Source organism: Gasterosteus aculeatus, chromosome 4 (genome assembly GCF_964276395.1).
Source record: "Gasterosteus aculeatus chromosome 4, fGasAcu3.hap1.1, whole genome shotgun sequence".
NCBI classification, from domain to species: Eukaryota; Metazoa; Chordata; class Actinopteri; order Perciformes; family Gasterosteidae; genus Gasterosteus; species Gasterosteus aculeatus.
In genome coordinates, this window is record NC_135691.1 from 9,537,635 (window position 1) to 9,549,735 (window position 12,101).

The 12,101-nt window shown below is 46.4% G+C and overlaps 1 protein-coding gene across 4 annotated transcripts; it reads right to left on the minus strand.

Moving 5' to 3' along the window:
• Positions 1-721: 721 nt before the first annotated feature.
• On the minus strand, positions 722-7,638 carry wfs1b (Wolfram syndrome 1b (wolframin)). 4 transcript variants are annotated; one of them, XM_040174900.2, is made up of 10 exons: positions 7,448-7,638; positions 6,109-6,447; positions 5,090-5,166; positions 4,773-4,917; positions 4,502-4,675; positions 4,298-4,378; positions 4,010-4,182; positions 3,663-3,899; positions 3,459-3,577; positions 722-3,228 (listed from the first exon to the last, which is right to left on the minus strand). In XM_040174900.2, exons 2-10 carry the CDS (start codon positions 6,443-6,445, stop codon positions 1,686-1,688), a joined length of 2,886 nt encoding a protein of 961 aa, XP_040030834.2. In that variant the 5' UTR covers positions 6,446-6,447; positions 7,448-7,638; the 3' UTR covers positions 722-1,685. The 4 variants fall into 4 exon arrangements, with proteins under 4 accessions (XP_040030834.2, XP_077957314.1, XP_077957313.1 ...); XM_078101188.1 differs by having other exon boundaries at positions 4,773-4,997; positions 7,448-7,621; XM_078101187.1 differs by having other exon boundaries at positions 5,090-5,660; positions 7,448-7,608.
• Between the last annotated feature and the right edge of the window lie 4,463 nt (positions 7,639-12,101).

A 12,101-nucleotide genomic window follows, 5' to 3' on the forward strand; every position in this document is an offset into this window, starting at 1 on the left:
GGACTTATATAGTTGTATATAGTTATATAGTACTGTATATATTTTGGATTTTACTAGTGTGTGCTGGAGCATTAGCTTGTTCTTTTTCCATGTCCAAAGTCAGCCCAGTCGTCTGAAAACATTAACTTAATCCATAAATATCATCCCAATGAAAGACTATAGAGTCTGTTGCTCCCAAATCAATTATTATCAATATTTCCAAGCAGACATTTCGTCTTGTCGTAGTAGGAAGAGTGTAGGTAAAGCTTATTACATTAAACCTGCGTTTGATTTTGTGGCTACAAGGGGGCAGCAGAAACAAGTGGAACACAGCAATGACACGTCATCACCTCAGGCCTTCATAATATTGACTAACTTAGAAACACAACTACAAAAGATGAATGCGATTGTGTCTGTTATGAATGTATGTCCATCATTAGAGTTGTTTTTAATGCAAAAAATGCTTCATTCTCTCAAATATGGAGATTTCCTGTTTTTCTCCTTTATTTAATATAAAACGTGACTAAGATGGATTTACAATTTGTAGACCAAACATAATTGATAATGAAAATAGTTGTATAAACCAGCACGGCAGGAGGATTTCCACTCAAACAGTAAACAATCAGTACCTTCCTTATACCTTATAAGTACCTTATAAAAGCAGGAAAGAGCATCTTACCTTAAAGTATTGTATGTCAAATGTATAATGCAGTAAATGCCGAACAAAAAACGCAATGCATAATTGTTTTCATTGTGTTTATACGTCACAGTAAAGAAACCAGTAGTGACATTCTAACCTAAACCACATCACTCAGATTACAAATCTTATATTTCAAATCTCTGCACAGCAGAGAACAAAGAAGGAGACAGAGATGGGAGAACAGCAAAGGCAGCTTTAAACCAAAACGATTAAAGACATGATTTAGCGTAGTTTCTTCATAATCATTTTCCAACGGAGAATATTTTTAATAAAGCACTCAAAAAGCATCTCCCACTACAGGCACGCTGTGCACATACAGCATGCCGTCTACTGTTGAATGATTAAAACTTGTCTGCAAAGGAAACCATCGGCGCTCCAGCTGGTTTTCTTCTACAACCCGTCGCCCACAGACACACACATAGCAGCTCCCAACTGTGAAATGTAAATACGGATGAATTTGGCTACAAATATTTGATAAGCAACACAAAAATTCCTTCAGCTCACACCGTGTTTGCACGCCGAACAAACAGATTCAAGATGACTTTATGAGTAGTACGGTCTAAAAATCTCAGGAGGTTTTTATTGTTGTTTTTCTCCTATTGTTAATGATAGAAAGTGAATGATTTCCAAAACGATGTTTTACTTTCTGTTTCTCCTTTTGTGAGGGTGCTTTCATACGTCTCCGGTTTGGTTCGGTTTAGAGGAGAAACTTCATTTGAGCTGGTATAAAAATGGTCAAATCAAACCTGACGTCAACTTCCGAGCAGCACATCGGTCCGGTTGTGGATGTGCCGGTGCTGGCAGCGCTTATATTTTGAGTTCTTTACGTATTTTGTCTCAAAAGCTATTCGAAATGCTCTCGTGGTCAGATCTCCAACCGGGCCGGTTCCTACAAACCCTCAGTGTGCGTTCCCGCTCTTACAGTGTTAAAACAAGTGACACCCGATCCGTATTATCCCTTGACTAGTATTACCACGATCATACGTGTCATTCATCCCGGAGGTGTCTACCCGTCCTCCTGAGTCGCGGCCTCCGTTCCGGCCTGCGAGCGCTCCTCCAGGCGAGCGCTCAGGAGAGGGTTGAAGAAGAAGTCGAACCCAAACTGCAGGGCGCTCCGGGCCGTGCGCCTCCAGTCGTGTTCGATCTTGTACTGCCTGCGGCTGGGCAGCCGGGCGTCCCCGCACGATACGCAGTGGATGGCCTTCAGTTCGAACACGGGCCATTTGGAGCCCAGGCGGCCCTCCAGTATGGTGCTGAACTCCACCAGGCTCCCTGTGTTTAGGTGCAGGAGCATGGACTTGAACTCGTTGCTGGCTCGCAGCACGATGTCCTTGGTCGCGTCCTCGTCTTCCACGATCGTCCCGTTTCTGGTCTTCCTCTCCAGCGGCATGCCCATCGTCACCTCGAACTTGTAGCGATCGAAGCGCTTGATGTGGCACTCGTGCTTGGCCAGCGCTCTGAGCTTACAGAGGGCGTCTTCCGGCGCGGGGGCCGGCGCGGGCAGCGGCTGGGGCCACGCGCTGGCGTTTCTTTCCTCGCACAAAGGATACGGCTCACCGTACAGGCAGCGCATCCAGTCGCCCACGGCCACGGGCAGCATGTTGATCACCGTCTGCGGCCCGTTCTCTATGTCGGTCACGCGGACGTATCGGAAGCGTCCGGTCCACGTGACGCGGTGGCCTTCCAGGTGAGAGCAGAGGATCTGCGTCTGGGCCATGTTGGCCTCTTTCCAGGCGCGAGGGCCGCACAGGGTGCTGTACTCGGGCCACGTCAGCGTGGAGTTGTACACCTTCATGCCCTCGGACCTGTAGACGTACATCCAGCAGAAGAGCAGCACGGCACTGAGCCACACCAGGATGAGCTTCACAATGCTGCTGCGGGACAAAGAGCGGAAGACCTGGACGGGGTTGAGGCTGAGGCGGGTCCAACGCCTCAGCGCCACCGGCACGAAGCAAATGACCAAGGTGACCGCCATCTTGGTCACCTCCAGAGTGAGGAACCACTGCAGCAGCTGGATGATGAGCATGGCGGCCATGCCCAGCGAGAGGACGGGGAGGGCGAACACGAAGAGGCAGTAGCCGACGCCCGTGCGGATGAGTCCTAAGGCGGTGGCGTTGTGAAGGAACACCAAGCTGAGCTCGCACCAGGTGAAGCACACCAGGTAAGGCACCAGGCACAGGTAGGTGCCCTTGAAGCCCCTCAGCTGAGCCATACGGAAGAGCAGATAGAAAAGGTGTCCGTAGAGCACGCACGGCAGCCCGAGGTTCAGCAGCACGTTGTCGCCGAGAGGCACGGCGACGAACGTCCACCCGAGGACCCTGAGGAACCAGGGGAAGGAGGCGGGCAGGAGGCGGGTGAGGGAGCACACTCCGCAGAGGACCTCCGTGAGGAGGGCCTTGCGAGCGAAGAGCTGAGCAGAGGCTTGAAGGCTGAGGAAGGCGGTGACGGTGAAGAAGAGAGCGACGGCGGCCAACTCGGAGCAGGGGATCCAGGATTTATCCGCCACGGGGAAAGAGAAGACCACAAAGACCACAGAGAGCAGGAAGTACCTGTGACACAAAGAGAAAGGATGTATCCATTTGGCTCCTCATCGCCTCCATTTGATTTAACTTTAAAGGCTTTATCGTCAAGGCAATGCTAAACAGATGTTGTGGTTACTGAAACCTGATCAAAAACCTAACATGTGAACACAAACCAGATTTAACAACACAAAGGAAAGGAATAAGTATGGGCTGCGTATGTTGTCCACGTGGATCCATGTAAATAGAGATGTTCTTACAGATAAGGCTCCAGGTGTGTCCACCCAAAGTTGGTCTCGGCCTGCTCCAGATCAAGACCGGGTTCAAAGTGCGTCAGCAGGTCGGTCAGGGCCCGGAAATGTTCCCATGCTTTGGAATTCTGGAAAAAATGTACAGGTTTTCCAACAGGAAATGGATACAACTGAGCCCCATACAAAGGGTCTTTAAAAAGAGCAATCACCCACCTGAAACACCCGCAATGTGCAGATGATGAGGGAGAAGAATGAGAGGTAGAAAACCAGCAGAGGGATGAGGAAGATGAAGAACTCGATGGTGAGGTTGGAGATGATGAAGAAGAAGAGGAGGGCGTTGACGTGGTGCGTGGGGATCAGAGCGCTCAGCCACTGCATGCCGGCGCGCGACGCCCAGTCGATGAGGTGCTCCTTGATCTCCAGCAGAGCGAACAGAGGGAACTTCAGCAGCTGGAGGAACCACACGAAAGAGAGTCGACAGGGTCCCGAAATGTGATCGCTACTTGTACAAAGCACTTATTAAGAGAGCAACAACAAGTAACAGCCTCAGAGCCTTCTACCTTTTGGTGTAAGGGCAACTCATCTGGGTTCTTCACCACCACATCATCGTCGTCATCGTCGTCGTCGTCGTCATCATCACCTCCTGCGGTAGCCATGACTGGCGAAGGCGGAACGCCCTGAGCATACTTCTTGGTCATCTCAACAAAGTCGTCCAGACCCACTTGGCATCTGGCTACAAAGACGTACACACGGATGTTGTATCAGAAAGTTGGATTTCATCTCTGAAAACATGGAAAGAGGAACGCATAGCAAATTGTCACAGCTTTATTTCAAAACCACACACGCACCTTCACTGGTGACCATATTCTCCAGGACTCTCCTCTGTTTCTTGGCAGAGCTGTTTAGTGGACCTGGCAACACTGGTTTGCCTAGAAGTCACAGGGAGACAGAGAATTATCCTCACCATGCAACTCGCCGGCATTTCTCTGAAACAGCTGCAGCGTGTGGAGTGTCGTCCTATTAGTCAACAGACAACCCTTCCCCTCTTGCACCTGGCTCTGCGTGAACGTGCTCCACGTTCTCCAGCATCTCAGAGACCGTCACAGACTTCTTCCTCTCCGGGTTCAACCTCCAGTACATGAGCAGAGCAGCTTTCCGGACTCCTCTCTCGAAGCGCGTCTCTGTGCACAACTTCTTCACCTCCTCAATGTTCTCCAGAGTGATGCCTGGAAAGACACAAATGTTCCAACTGTTCTCGGCACCTGTCGACTGAAAGCATCCCACCAACATAGAACACGGCTAGGAGGGGGGACATTTTGGTACCTTTCCTGGAGGACAAGCAGCGCTGCAGCTGTTTGACGGCGTCCTTGCGTCCTTGCTTAGCGGCCTGGACCAGCCAGGTGACCGCCGTGCAGTTGTTCAGCTCCTCGTCTCTTTCTTCCGCCAGCGCCAGGAAGTAACGCCCCATCTGGACAGACAGAACTTCCACATTTCAGCATCACTGTGACTCTGTTGACTTTGTGACCCGTCCTTCCCGTTGATGTGCCTCTTAAAATAGAATTCATCGTTAGTTGGCTGATCCGTCCTGTGCCCACCATATGGTCATTAAAGTCAATAGTATTTGCAATATGTTGGCTGACCTTGCTCTGGGCTCTCGCATCTCCTGACTTTGCTCTCTCCTCCAAATCCTCAAGAGTGACCTCCTCCTCTGGCTCTTCTGAAGGAAACAGAAGACAGTAGATGTCATGGGTGTCCTCAACAGAAAGGTACACAATATACAACAGATTCTTCCTAAAATCATTTGAAATAGAATGCGTGAAAATTGCAAATACACATGTCTTCCTGATAAATAAATGGTGATCAAACTATTTCCATTTGAAGTTCATCTCTATAACAAACAAATTATGAATTTCAACTTAAATGCAACCAGATATTTGTGTATGTCTGAAAACCAAGATCTCCACCATTGAACATATTAATAAACATATTAAGTTAGCTTCAAGGTGTGTGTGTGTGTGTGTGTATATATATATATACACACACACACACACACACAAATCCTTCTAAGAAACAGCATCTGCCAAATATTTGTCAAATATTTTGTGTCATGGATTCAAGGGAAAAAATGAAGGGGGTAACAGATGTGGAAAGAAATGTTGAGATTCCGCCCACACGCGCTGGGAGTGGTGGTGCGCCTCCGCCTTCCTGCCTCTGGAAGCAAGAGAAAATGTAACGGGATTCGGTGATTTCCAGATGCCCCTAAAATAACAGCAGCTGCGAGTCAGCGTGATGCAACCCATGTCTCAAATTACGTTATGTTAATCTTAGCAGCTAGACAAATGGTACATGCATTTTAGAGGAGACGGAACTGTCCAAATTGAACGTCTCAGGTGTTCGATTTCACACTTTCCAATGATGCTCCACATTTATATGTCAATACAAAGCCATGCAATAAATCAAAACGTCCTCAAGTGAGCAGAGTGAGACGGGCTGCTTTACATGTTGTGGTGAATGTCTGTCGTTGCCACGGAGACACTTCAGTAAACAAAGCAAACTGGGAGTGTTGCCTTCCCTGATTTGCGGAGAACAGGCAGAGGAGACGGAAAAGACGCTGGATTATGAACGTAAAAAAGGTCAAAGATCAGAGTTTACAACTCACCGGATTCAGGTGTGGCAGCAGACGGCTGCGCCACGGCGGCAGCTCCGGCGACTGGGAATCCCGTCGGAGGAATCCGCGTGGAGGCCGCATTAAGCTGAGATCTGCCCACCTGAGAGGGGCTCCTGATGGGCTGGACTGGGGGGGATGAACGAGAGGAAGGACACGGAGGAGTCCGAGGGGAGGCCGAAGATGAGGCCGCGGTTGGTGAGGTGAGTTCAGGCTGCAGGCGGTCTGAGGGCGGTGTGGTCGTTGGGGAAGAAGGGCCCGGCGGAGGGGCGGAGGGGGAGGAGGGGCTGGGTTTCGTGGCGGCCGGGTTGCCAGTCGGAGATGGTTCCATGGCTAAAAAGACACACCAGACAACTAATCAGTCGAACATAAAGCTTTAAGGTCAACAGAAAGAGGCGATGGAGAACAACGAAGGTTCACTTTGTACTAACGCCGGTGGTTAAGCATCTGCCGTCATGAAAGAACCTTCCCGATCTTCACATTAATATGCACCTGCCACTCACTCCGCTATACGCAGACTGCAGTACACAAACAAATGACCAAATTGCCTTTTCTGCCGAGGAAGTCAAATAGAGAACTTGTGTGAGAATGACTTATTGATACACCAAGGCTTGATGTTATACATCTGCATACAAATACACTTTAATTGGTGAATTAGATCAATGTGTTTTCCATCAACACAGCGGCAAAAAAAGGATGACCAAGATGAAGAGAGAGAAAGAGAATTAAGAGTTTAGAATATTTGACATAATCTCTTATGATTTATGGTTCAGCCACTTCAGCTTCAGTGAAATACCAACGGGCACCTGCGGCTCTCAAACCTGTGCCAACAATGACGTGACAATAGACTGGAGATTGCTTTGATTTAACCGTCTGACCTGTGTTGACCCCTGTGACCTCACTTTTAATTCATCAAACAGTTGATACCCTCACTGCGAATGTTTTTGACTTTAGTTTGCTGAAGCTGTGTGAAACATTTTTGTCATGTGCTTCTGAAGTTTATTTTGGGCAAAAGTGAACCCTGAGCAGCTATATTGGGAAGGTGACATCCTTAAAGTGCTCCTGACTGGAAACAGACCTGTTGCGTGTTGGGGGGGCCGACCCCCCCCCACAAAGAAGGGGCTCCGATCTAACTAATTAAACCAGCGAAGTGGCATGAAGAAATCCACATTTAGTCCACCACAGACAATGCAACGCTCTGTCCACACGGCGCCGCACGCTTTACGTAACCGACGCACAGCTGACAGTGACCGACCGGGCAGATAAAGCTAAATAACCACCGTTAAAGGGTTCGCTGCTAATGCTAATAACACGGTCGCTAGTGTCCGCTCACCTTTACCACGGTCAAATAAATCCTCCGAGTGACAAGGACGCGAGTAATGGTTTGTTTGCTAAACTGTGGGACAAATCATTGTCGTCCCGTGCGAACGAGCCCGCCGCGTCGGTCCGCTGGTTGTTGTGTGCGTGGTCCAACTCGACCTGAACCCGATGCACGGCGGAGTCGCTCGGCCACGCCCACCTTGTGTTGTGATTGGACAAGAATGACGGGTCGCTCTCTGCATGAGGCGTTTCGATTGGTTGTAAAAGCAGGAAGTCGAAATCGTTTGTTTCAGTCAGGAGCAATCAACCCTCGAAGTGTCTCAAGGACTGTTGAACATGTAGCACCCGTTTGAAGGGGCTGTATTTTGAGAGGGATTTGTCTTTTTTCTTTTGTTACAAATCAGTTTATCAGTATTATTGTTTTTCTCTGTTTGCAACGACTCAATACAAATGTTCCACCAGGAGATGGCAGTACGCGACATGTCATCTATTTAATTTACAGATGATCCAGGCTCTGATTGCAAAATGATTGTGTATTGTTATTATATATATATATATATATATATATATATTGTGGCATTTTAAAGTCACGAAAGCTTTGAAAATGTAGTTCAAGAACGTATGTGCCTAAATTAAAACCATAATGAGGTACTGGACCCATATTCATCCATGCAGTTCATTTTCTTTTTGGAAATGACTGTTTTCTAATAATTTAATCATATATCTAAGCTTCACAGTAGGAGTATAATCTACAGTACAGAAAAAAGCAGTTTTTTTCATTAAAATAGAAAATTATGCCTGTGATGGCCGGAGAGTCGTTGCCATGTTCATTGTCCCCAAAGAGTGAAACAATTAAAAGTTGAAACGATGTTCATGAGACAGGCTTTGTGCTCACATGTGCAATGCAAAGTGCTACCAGGAACCCCAGAAAACTGACAAGGAAAGCAACATTTAAGTTTATTAGAGAGTGACCCAGGCGCAAAAGGAAGGAGAGTAGACACGCAAAGGAGAATAATCAACAGGACTCTGGGGACGGAGATTAAAGTTCCAGTCTGGGAATGAAAGTAGATACCACATTGTGGGGGAAAGGAAATGGGGGCAGTAATTGCTTAACTGCAGCTGCACTAAAGCAGTTATGTAAATGTCTCTTGATTAGTAGATTAACACGATCCTGTTGAGAGGATAAGTGTGACCCTTGAACGGGGTTTTCGTCTTTCACATGCACACCTTTAATCTATATTAGCTCTCTTTTAAATGGGCTTGGACGCTCATGCACTCGCAGCTGCAACTCACATTTAAATTAGGCAAAGCAGCTCAAACAAGAGCTTTCTTTCTCTCTCAGTATCCCCTCAAGGTTGGGATAACCTGAACCCTAAGCTCCGGTATTTCGGTTCTACAGTAAAAGGGGCACACATACTAATAGACTATTAGTCGTCTCTCCCTGTATTTGCAGTGTAGGCCTCATCCACTGTCTCACCCGGCATTACCAATGACTCTCACAGGAGGAGAGACCCGAGGAGGAGGAGAGGACGTGCGGTCAGTAACTATAGCAACCGGGAGGACGGACATTGGCTGCGTTGAAGATGAGTGTTTCGGGATGTGACGGATGCTAGCCTGCTGCTACATTTGGGTAAATTCCCTCTGATTACGAAATATAAATATTGGCTTGTTTGTAACAACATGTGCAATACAATCAGCTGAAGCTTCCACTTTCAGGAGACCATGAATTAATCCAACTCTTGTAATGTTTGTGCCACTGACTTATCATCCTATAGAACATGAACCATCTTTAATAGAGGCTTGTTGTTATAGAGCTGTTATGGAAAATGCTTCGTTGGCTGGTACGACTCTTTTTACGTGTATCAATGTGAAGCAAGAGAAAGCAGAGAAAGAAAAGTTAAAATAGAAACAACGTATGTGGCCGTTAGTCACAACCATTAGGGCTCATGATATTTTTTTAATGTGCTGTGTTTTGTCTTAAAGGGGATCTCATATATTATATTTGCACTTGTGGGAAGTTTTCTTTAATTGTCAATCGGAGTTGAGAGCCTCTTTCATGTCCTGACAGTGACAGCGATACAAAACAGGCATAGAAAACATGGAATATGGTTCACAAAGTGGTCACAGACACGTAATCACAATGTTATTACCATGGTTACATTTTGATAAAATTGAAAATTCTACAAAACGATTGTTTTACATTTCAGAGCACTGGAACAACACTGTAATGCTAATACAGCTCTAACTTCCAACAACCAGTACGATCATTCTGGGTGGGGCCGGTTTGCTGCATTTGGGGAGCAAAGTACTGGACTGTAATGGAACATTTTACAACAGTTTACATTAAACACCTTGTATCTTCGGAAACAGAAAAACCCTTGTAAACGTGTTTGAAGCGCTTTTTACAAATCAAAGAAACTTCCCTTCACACACACGGTTGTGTCTTGCTGTAATAATGCCATGAGTTAAACGTTTTGGGGATGCACTGTGGAACATCAGGCTCAGACCTTTATGTGAGCAACAGTTGTGACTCATGCCCGGCGAAGCCTAATTACCTTCATATGAAAATTGTACGTCACCACAAGCCCTCAGAATGGGAGGGTTTCGGGTTAGATTGTGGAAAATAGGTCAGTTTGGTGCTTGGCTCCGTAAAATGGATACAAAAGTGTGCGTTTCTTTTTTTTAGCTACGTGCTTCAGATAAATGCCGTATAAGTAGGCCTCATTTGATCCACTCTGAATACAAATGGCCGTCTAATATAGCTAATACCTTTAATCTGCCAGCAGTCGTGAATATGATAAGCCTATTACAGACAGCTCTCATTGATATGCGGAAATCCTAAAATGATAATGTTAATAGAAACAGGGACTCCTCATATTGCCTCACAGAGCAGGAACAAGGCTGACTGACTAGAGGTCGTTTCTTTCTCCCGATGATGATTGAGATGCTTGTATAACTTGACGATCCAGCCTAGTCACAAAACCTCCTCTTAGAAGTCTGCTTTTCACCTGCACCTCCCCTTTACCCTTTAATATCACCAATATTATAGCCTGAATCTGATAGCAACTGAGGTTGTTCTACTATCTGCAGACGAGCTATCACAGGGCCTAATCACAAGGTTATTATGACGTAAAATAGAATAAAGTTTCCTTTATCCTTCTTCTGGGAAATCTTTCCTGTTCAGACAGAGCGAGAGGGAGAGAGAAAAAGACAGAGAGAGACAGAGGGAGAGACGGGACAAAAAGTGCAGACCAATAAAATACCATGCTGTGGTAAAACAGTGAAAATACCTCAGGCAAAACAACTTAAACCCCCCTCATTACAGCACTCTGACATACATCCACTCCCCGAGTCAATCCCACACCAAAACAAAGCAGGATACACATCTCTCCCTCTTCCCGTCTCTCTCTGCCTGCAACCACAAGGCTTTTTTTCACTTTATCTCTCCATCTAGATGTCTGTTTGCTGGCCTCAGCAGGAACCTGAATGGAGTACAGCTTAATACTCAAAACTCGCCCCCCCCCCTTTAACTCGTCATGTTTCTACCTCACTCCAAAATCTTCCATACATATAGAGTGCACAAGCACATACAACACGAAAAAAAAAATTCCCCTGTTAGTACGCAGGCTCTGAATGAGTGAACGACCACGGCAGGACAGGACATTGTGTTTGGACAATCGAAAGTTCTCCCTCCTGTGACCCGTGTTGCCCCGCAGCAGAGAGGATGTGCTGCAGCCACAGAGCCCTGGCGGAGCGCTGTGAATGGCCGACGGGGCAGCCACTGTGCGGAGAGGCAGCGACGGGCAGCTGTGCGTAAGTAATGCATCCTCCACAATCTGGGTCACACACACAGCGCCTTCATGTTGTCGAGAGGTTTTTTTTTTCACAGAATCCTATAATTTGACTAGTCATATTGTCCCTGATATAGAATCAGGAGGCCCGGCACCGTTATGTGAAGCTGTTCAGTTACAATACATTATTAATGTTATAGAATAAATGAGCATGACAGTGATGATTGTGGTTCATCTTTAATAACCTTTGAAGATTCTTTCGATGATCCCTCGCAGAATTTATAGCACCCCTAATATTATAATATATTGACTATCATCAGGATCCCATCTGCTGTCAATATTGGCCACATTGCAGCACCACCACCATGCACCATCAGGTACAAATCAAGGAGCCTAGGATACAAGGGGCTTAACATTAATTAAAACAATATAGTGAAAAGGTATATTTACACTGAACAACAGATATCAAATAATATTAATTAATTAAAATAAAAGCTAAACAAACATTTAGAAAAATCCACGCAGATAGAAAGGGAAGACAAAAGCAGACATTGTTGGCAACTTTAGCTTTACAGTGTAATACTTCAGTGGGTGTTTCAGTAATAATTTGTTGATCAAGTTGACTACTCGGGACACATTTATTGAGAAACCGACAGCTTTTTGGTTCCAATCAAATTTCCATCCTATGTTCATTTTCTTTTCTCTCACTGACAACACTGATAACATCGTCTCTCCGCCTATCCATTGTCTTCTCGTGTCTCCTTGTGTTTTCTCCACGGACGTGCGGTACAAGCACCCCTGCGCACTGACGACGCACGTTTCTCCCGCACCGGCAGCGTGTCCGCGCACCGGCCGCGCACGCTGTCATTCTTGTAC

What these genes read in the sequence shown, in the direction of transcription:
- wfs1b (XM_040174900.2), bottom strand. Translation starts at nt 6,445, where the DNA reads ATGGAACCATCTCCGACTGGCAACCCGGCCGCCACGAAACCCAGCCCC. An exon ending in ATGCGAGAGCCCAGAGCAAG is followed by an intron (nt 4,918 to 5,089) that starts GTCAGCCAACAT and finishes CTGTCTGTCCAG; the next exon opens with ATGGGGCGTTACTTCCTGGC. An exon ending in CTGCTTGTCCTCCAGGAAAG is followed by an intron (nt 4,676 to 4,772) that starts GTACCAAAATGT and finishes GTGTCTTTCCAG; the next exon opens with GCATCACTCTGGAGAACATT.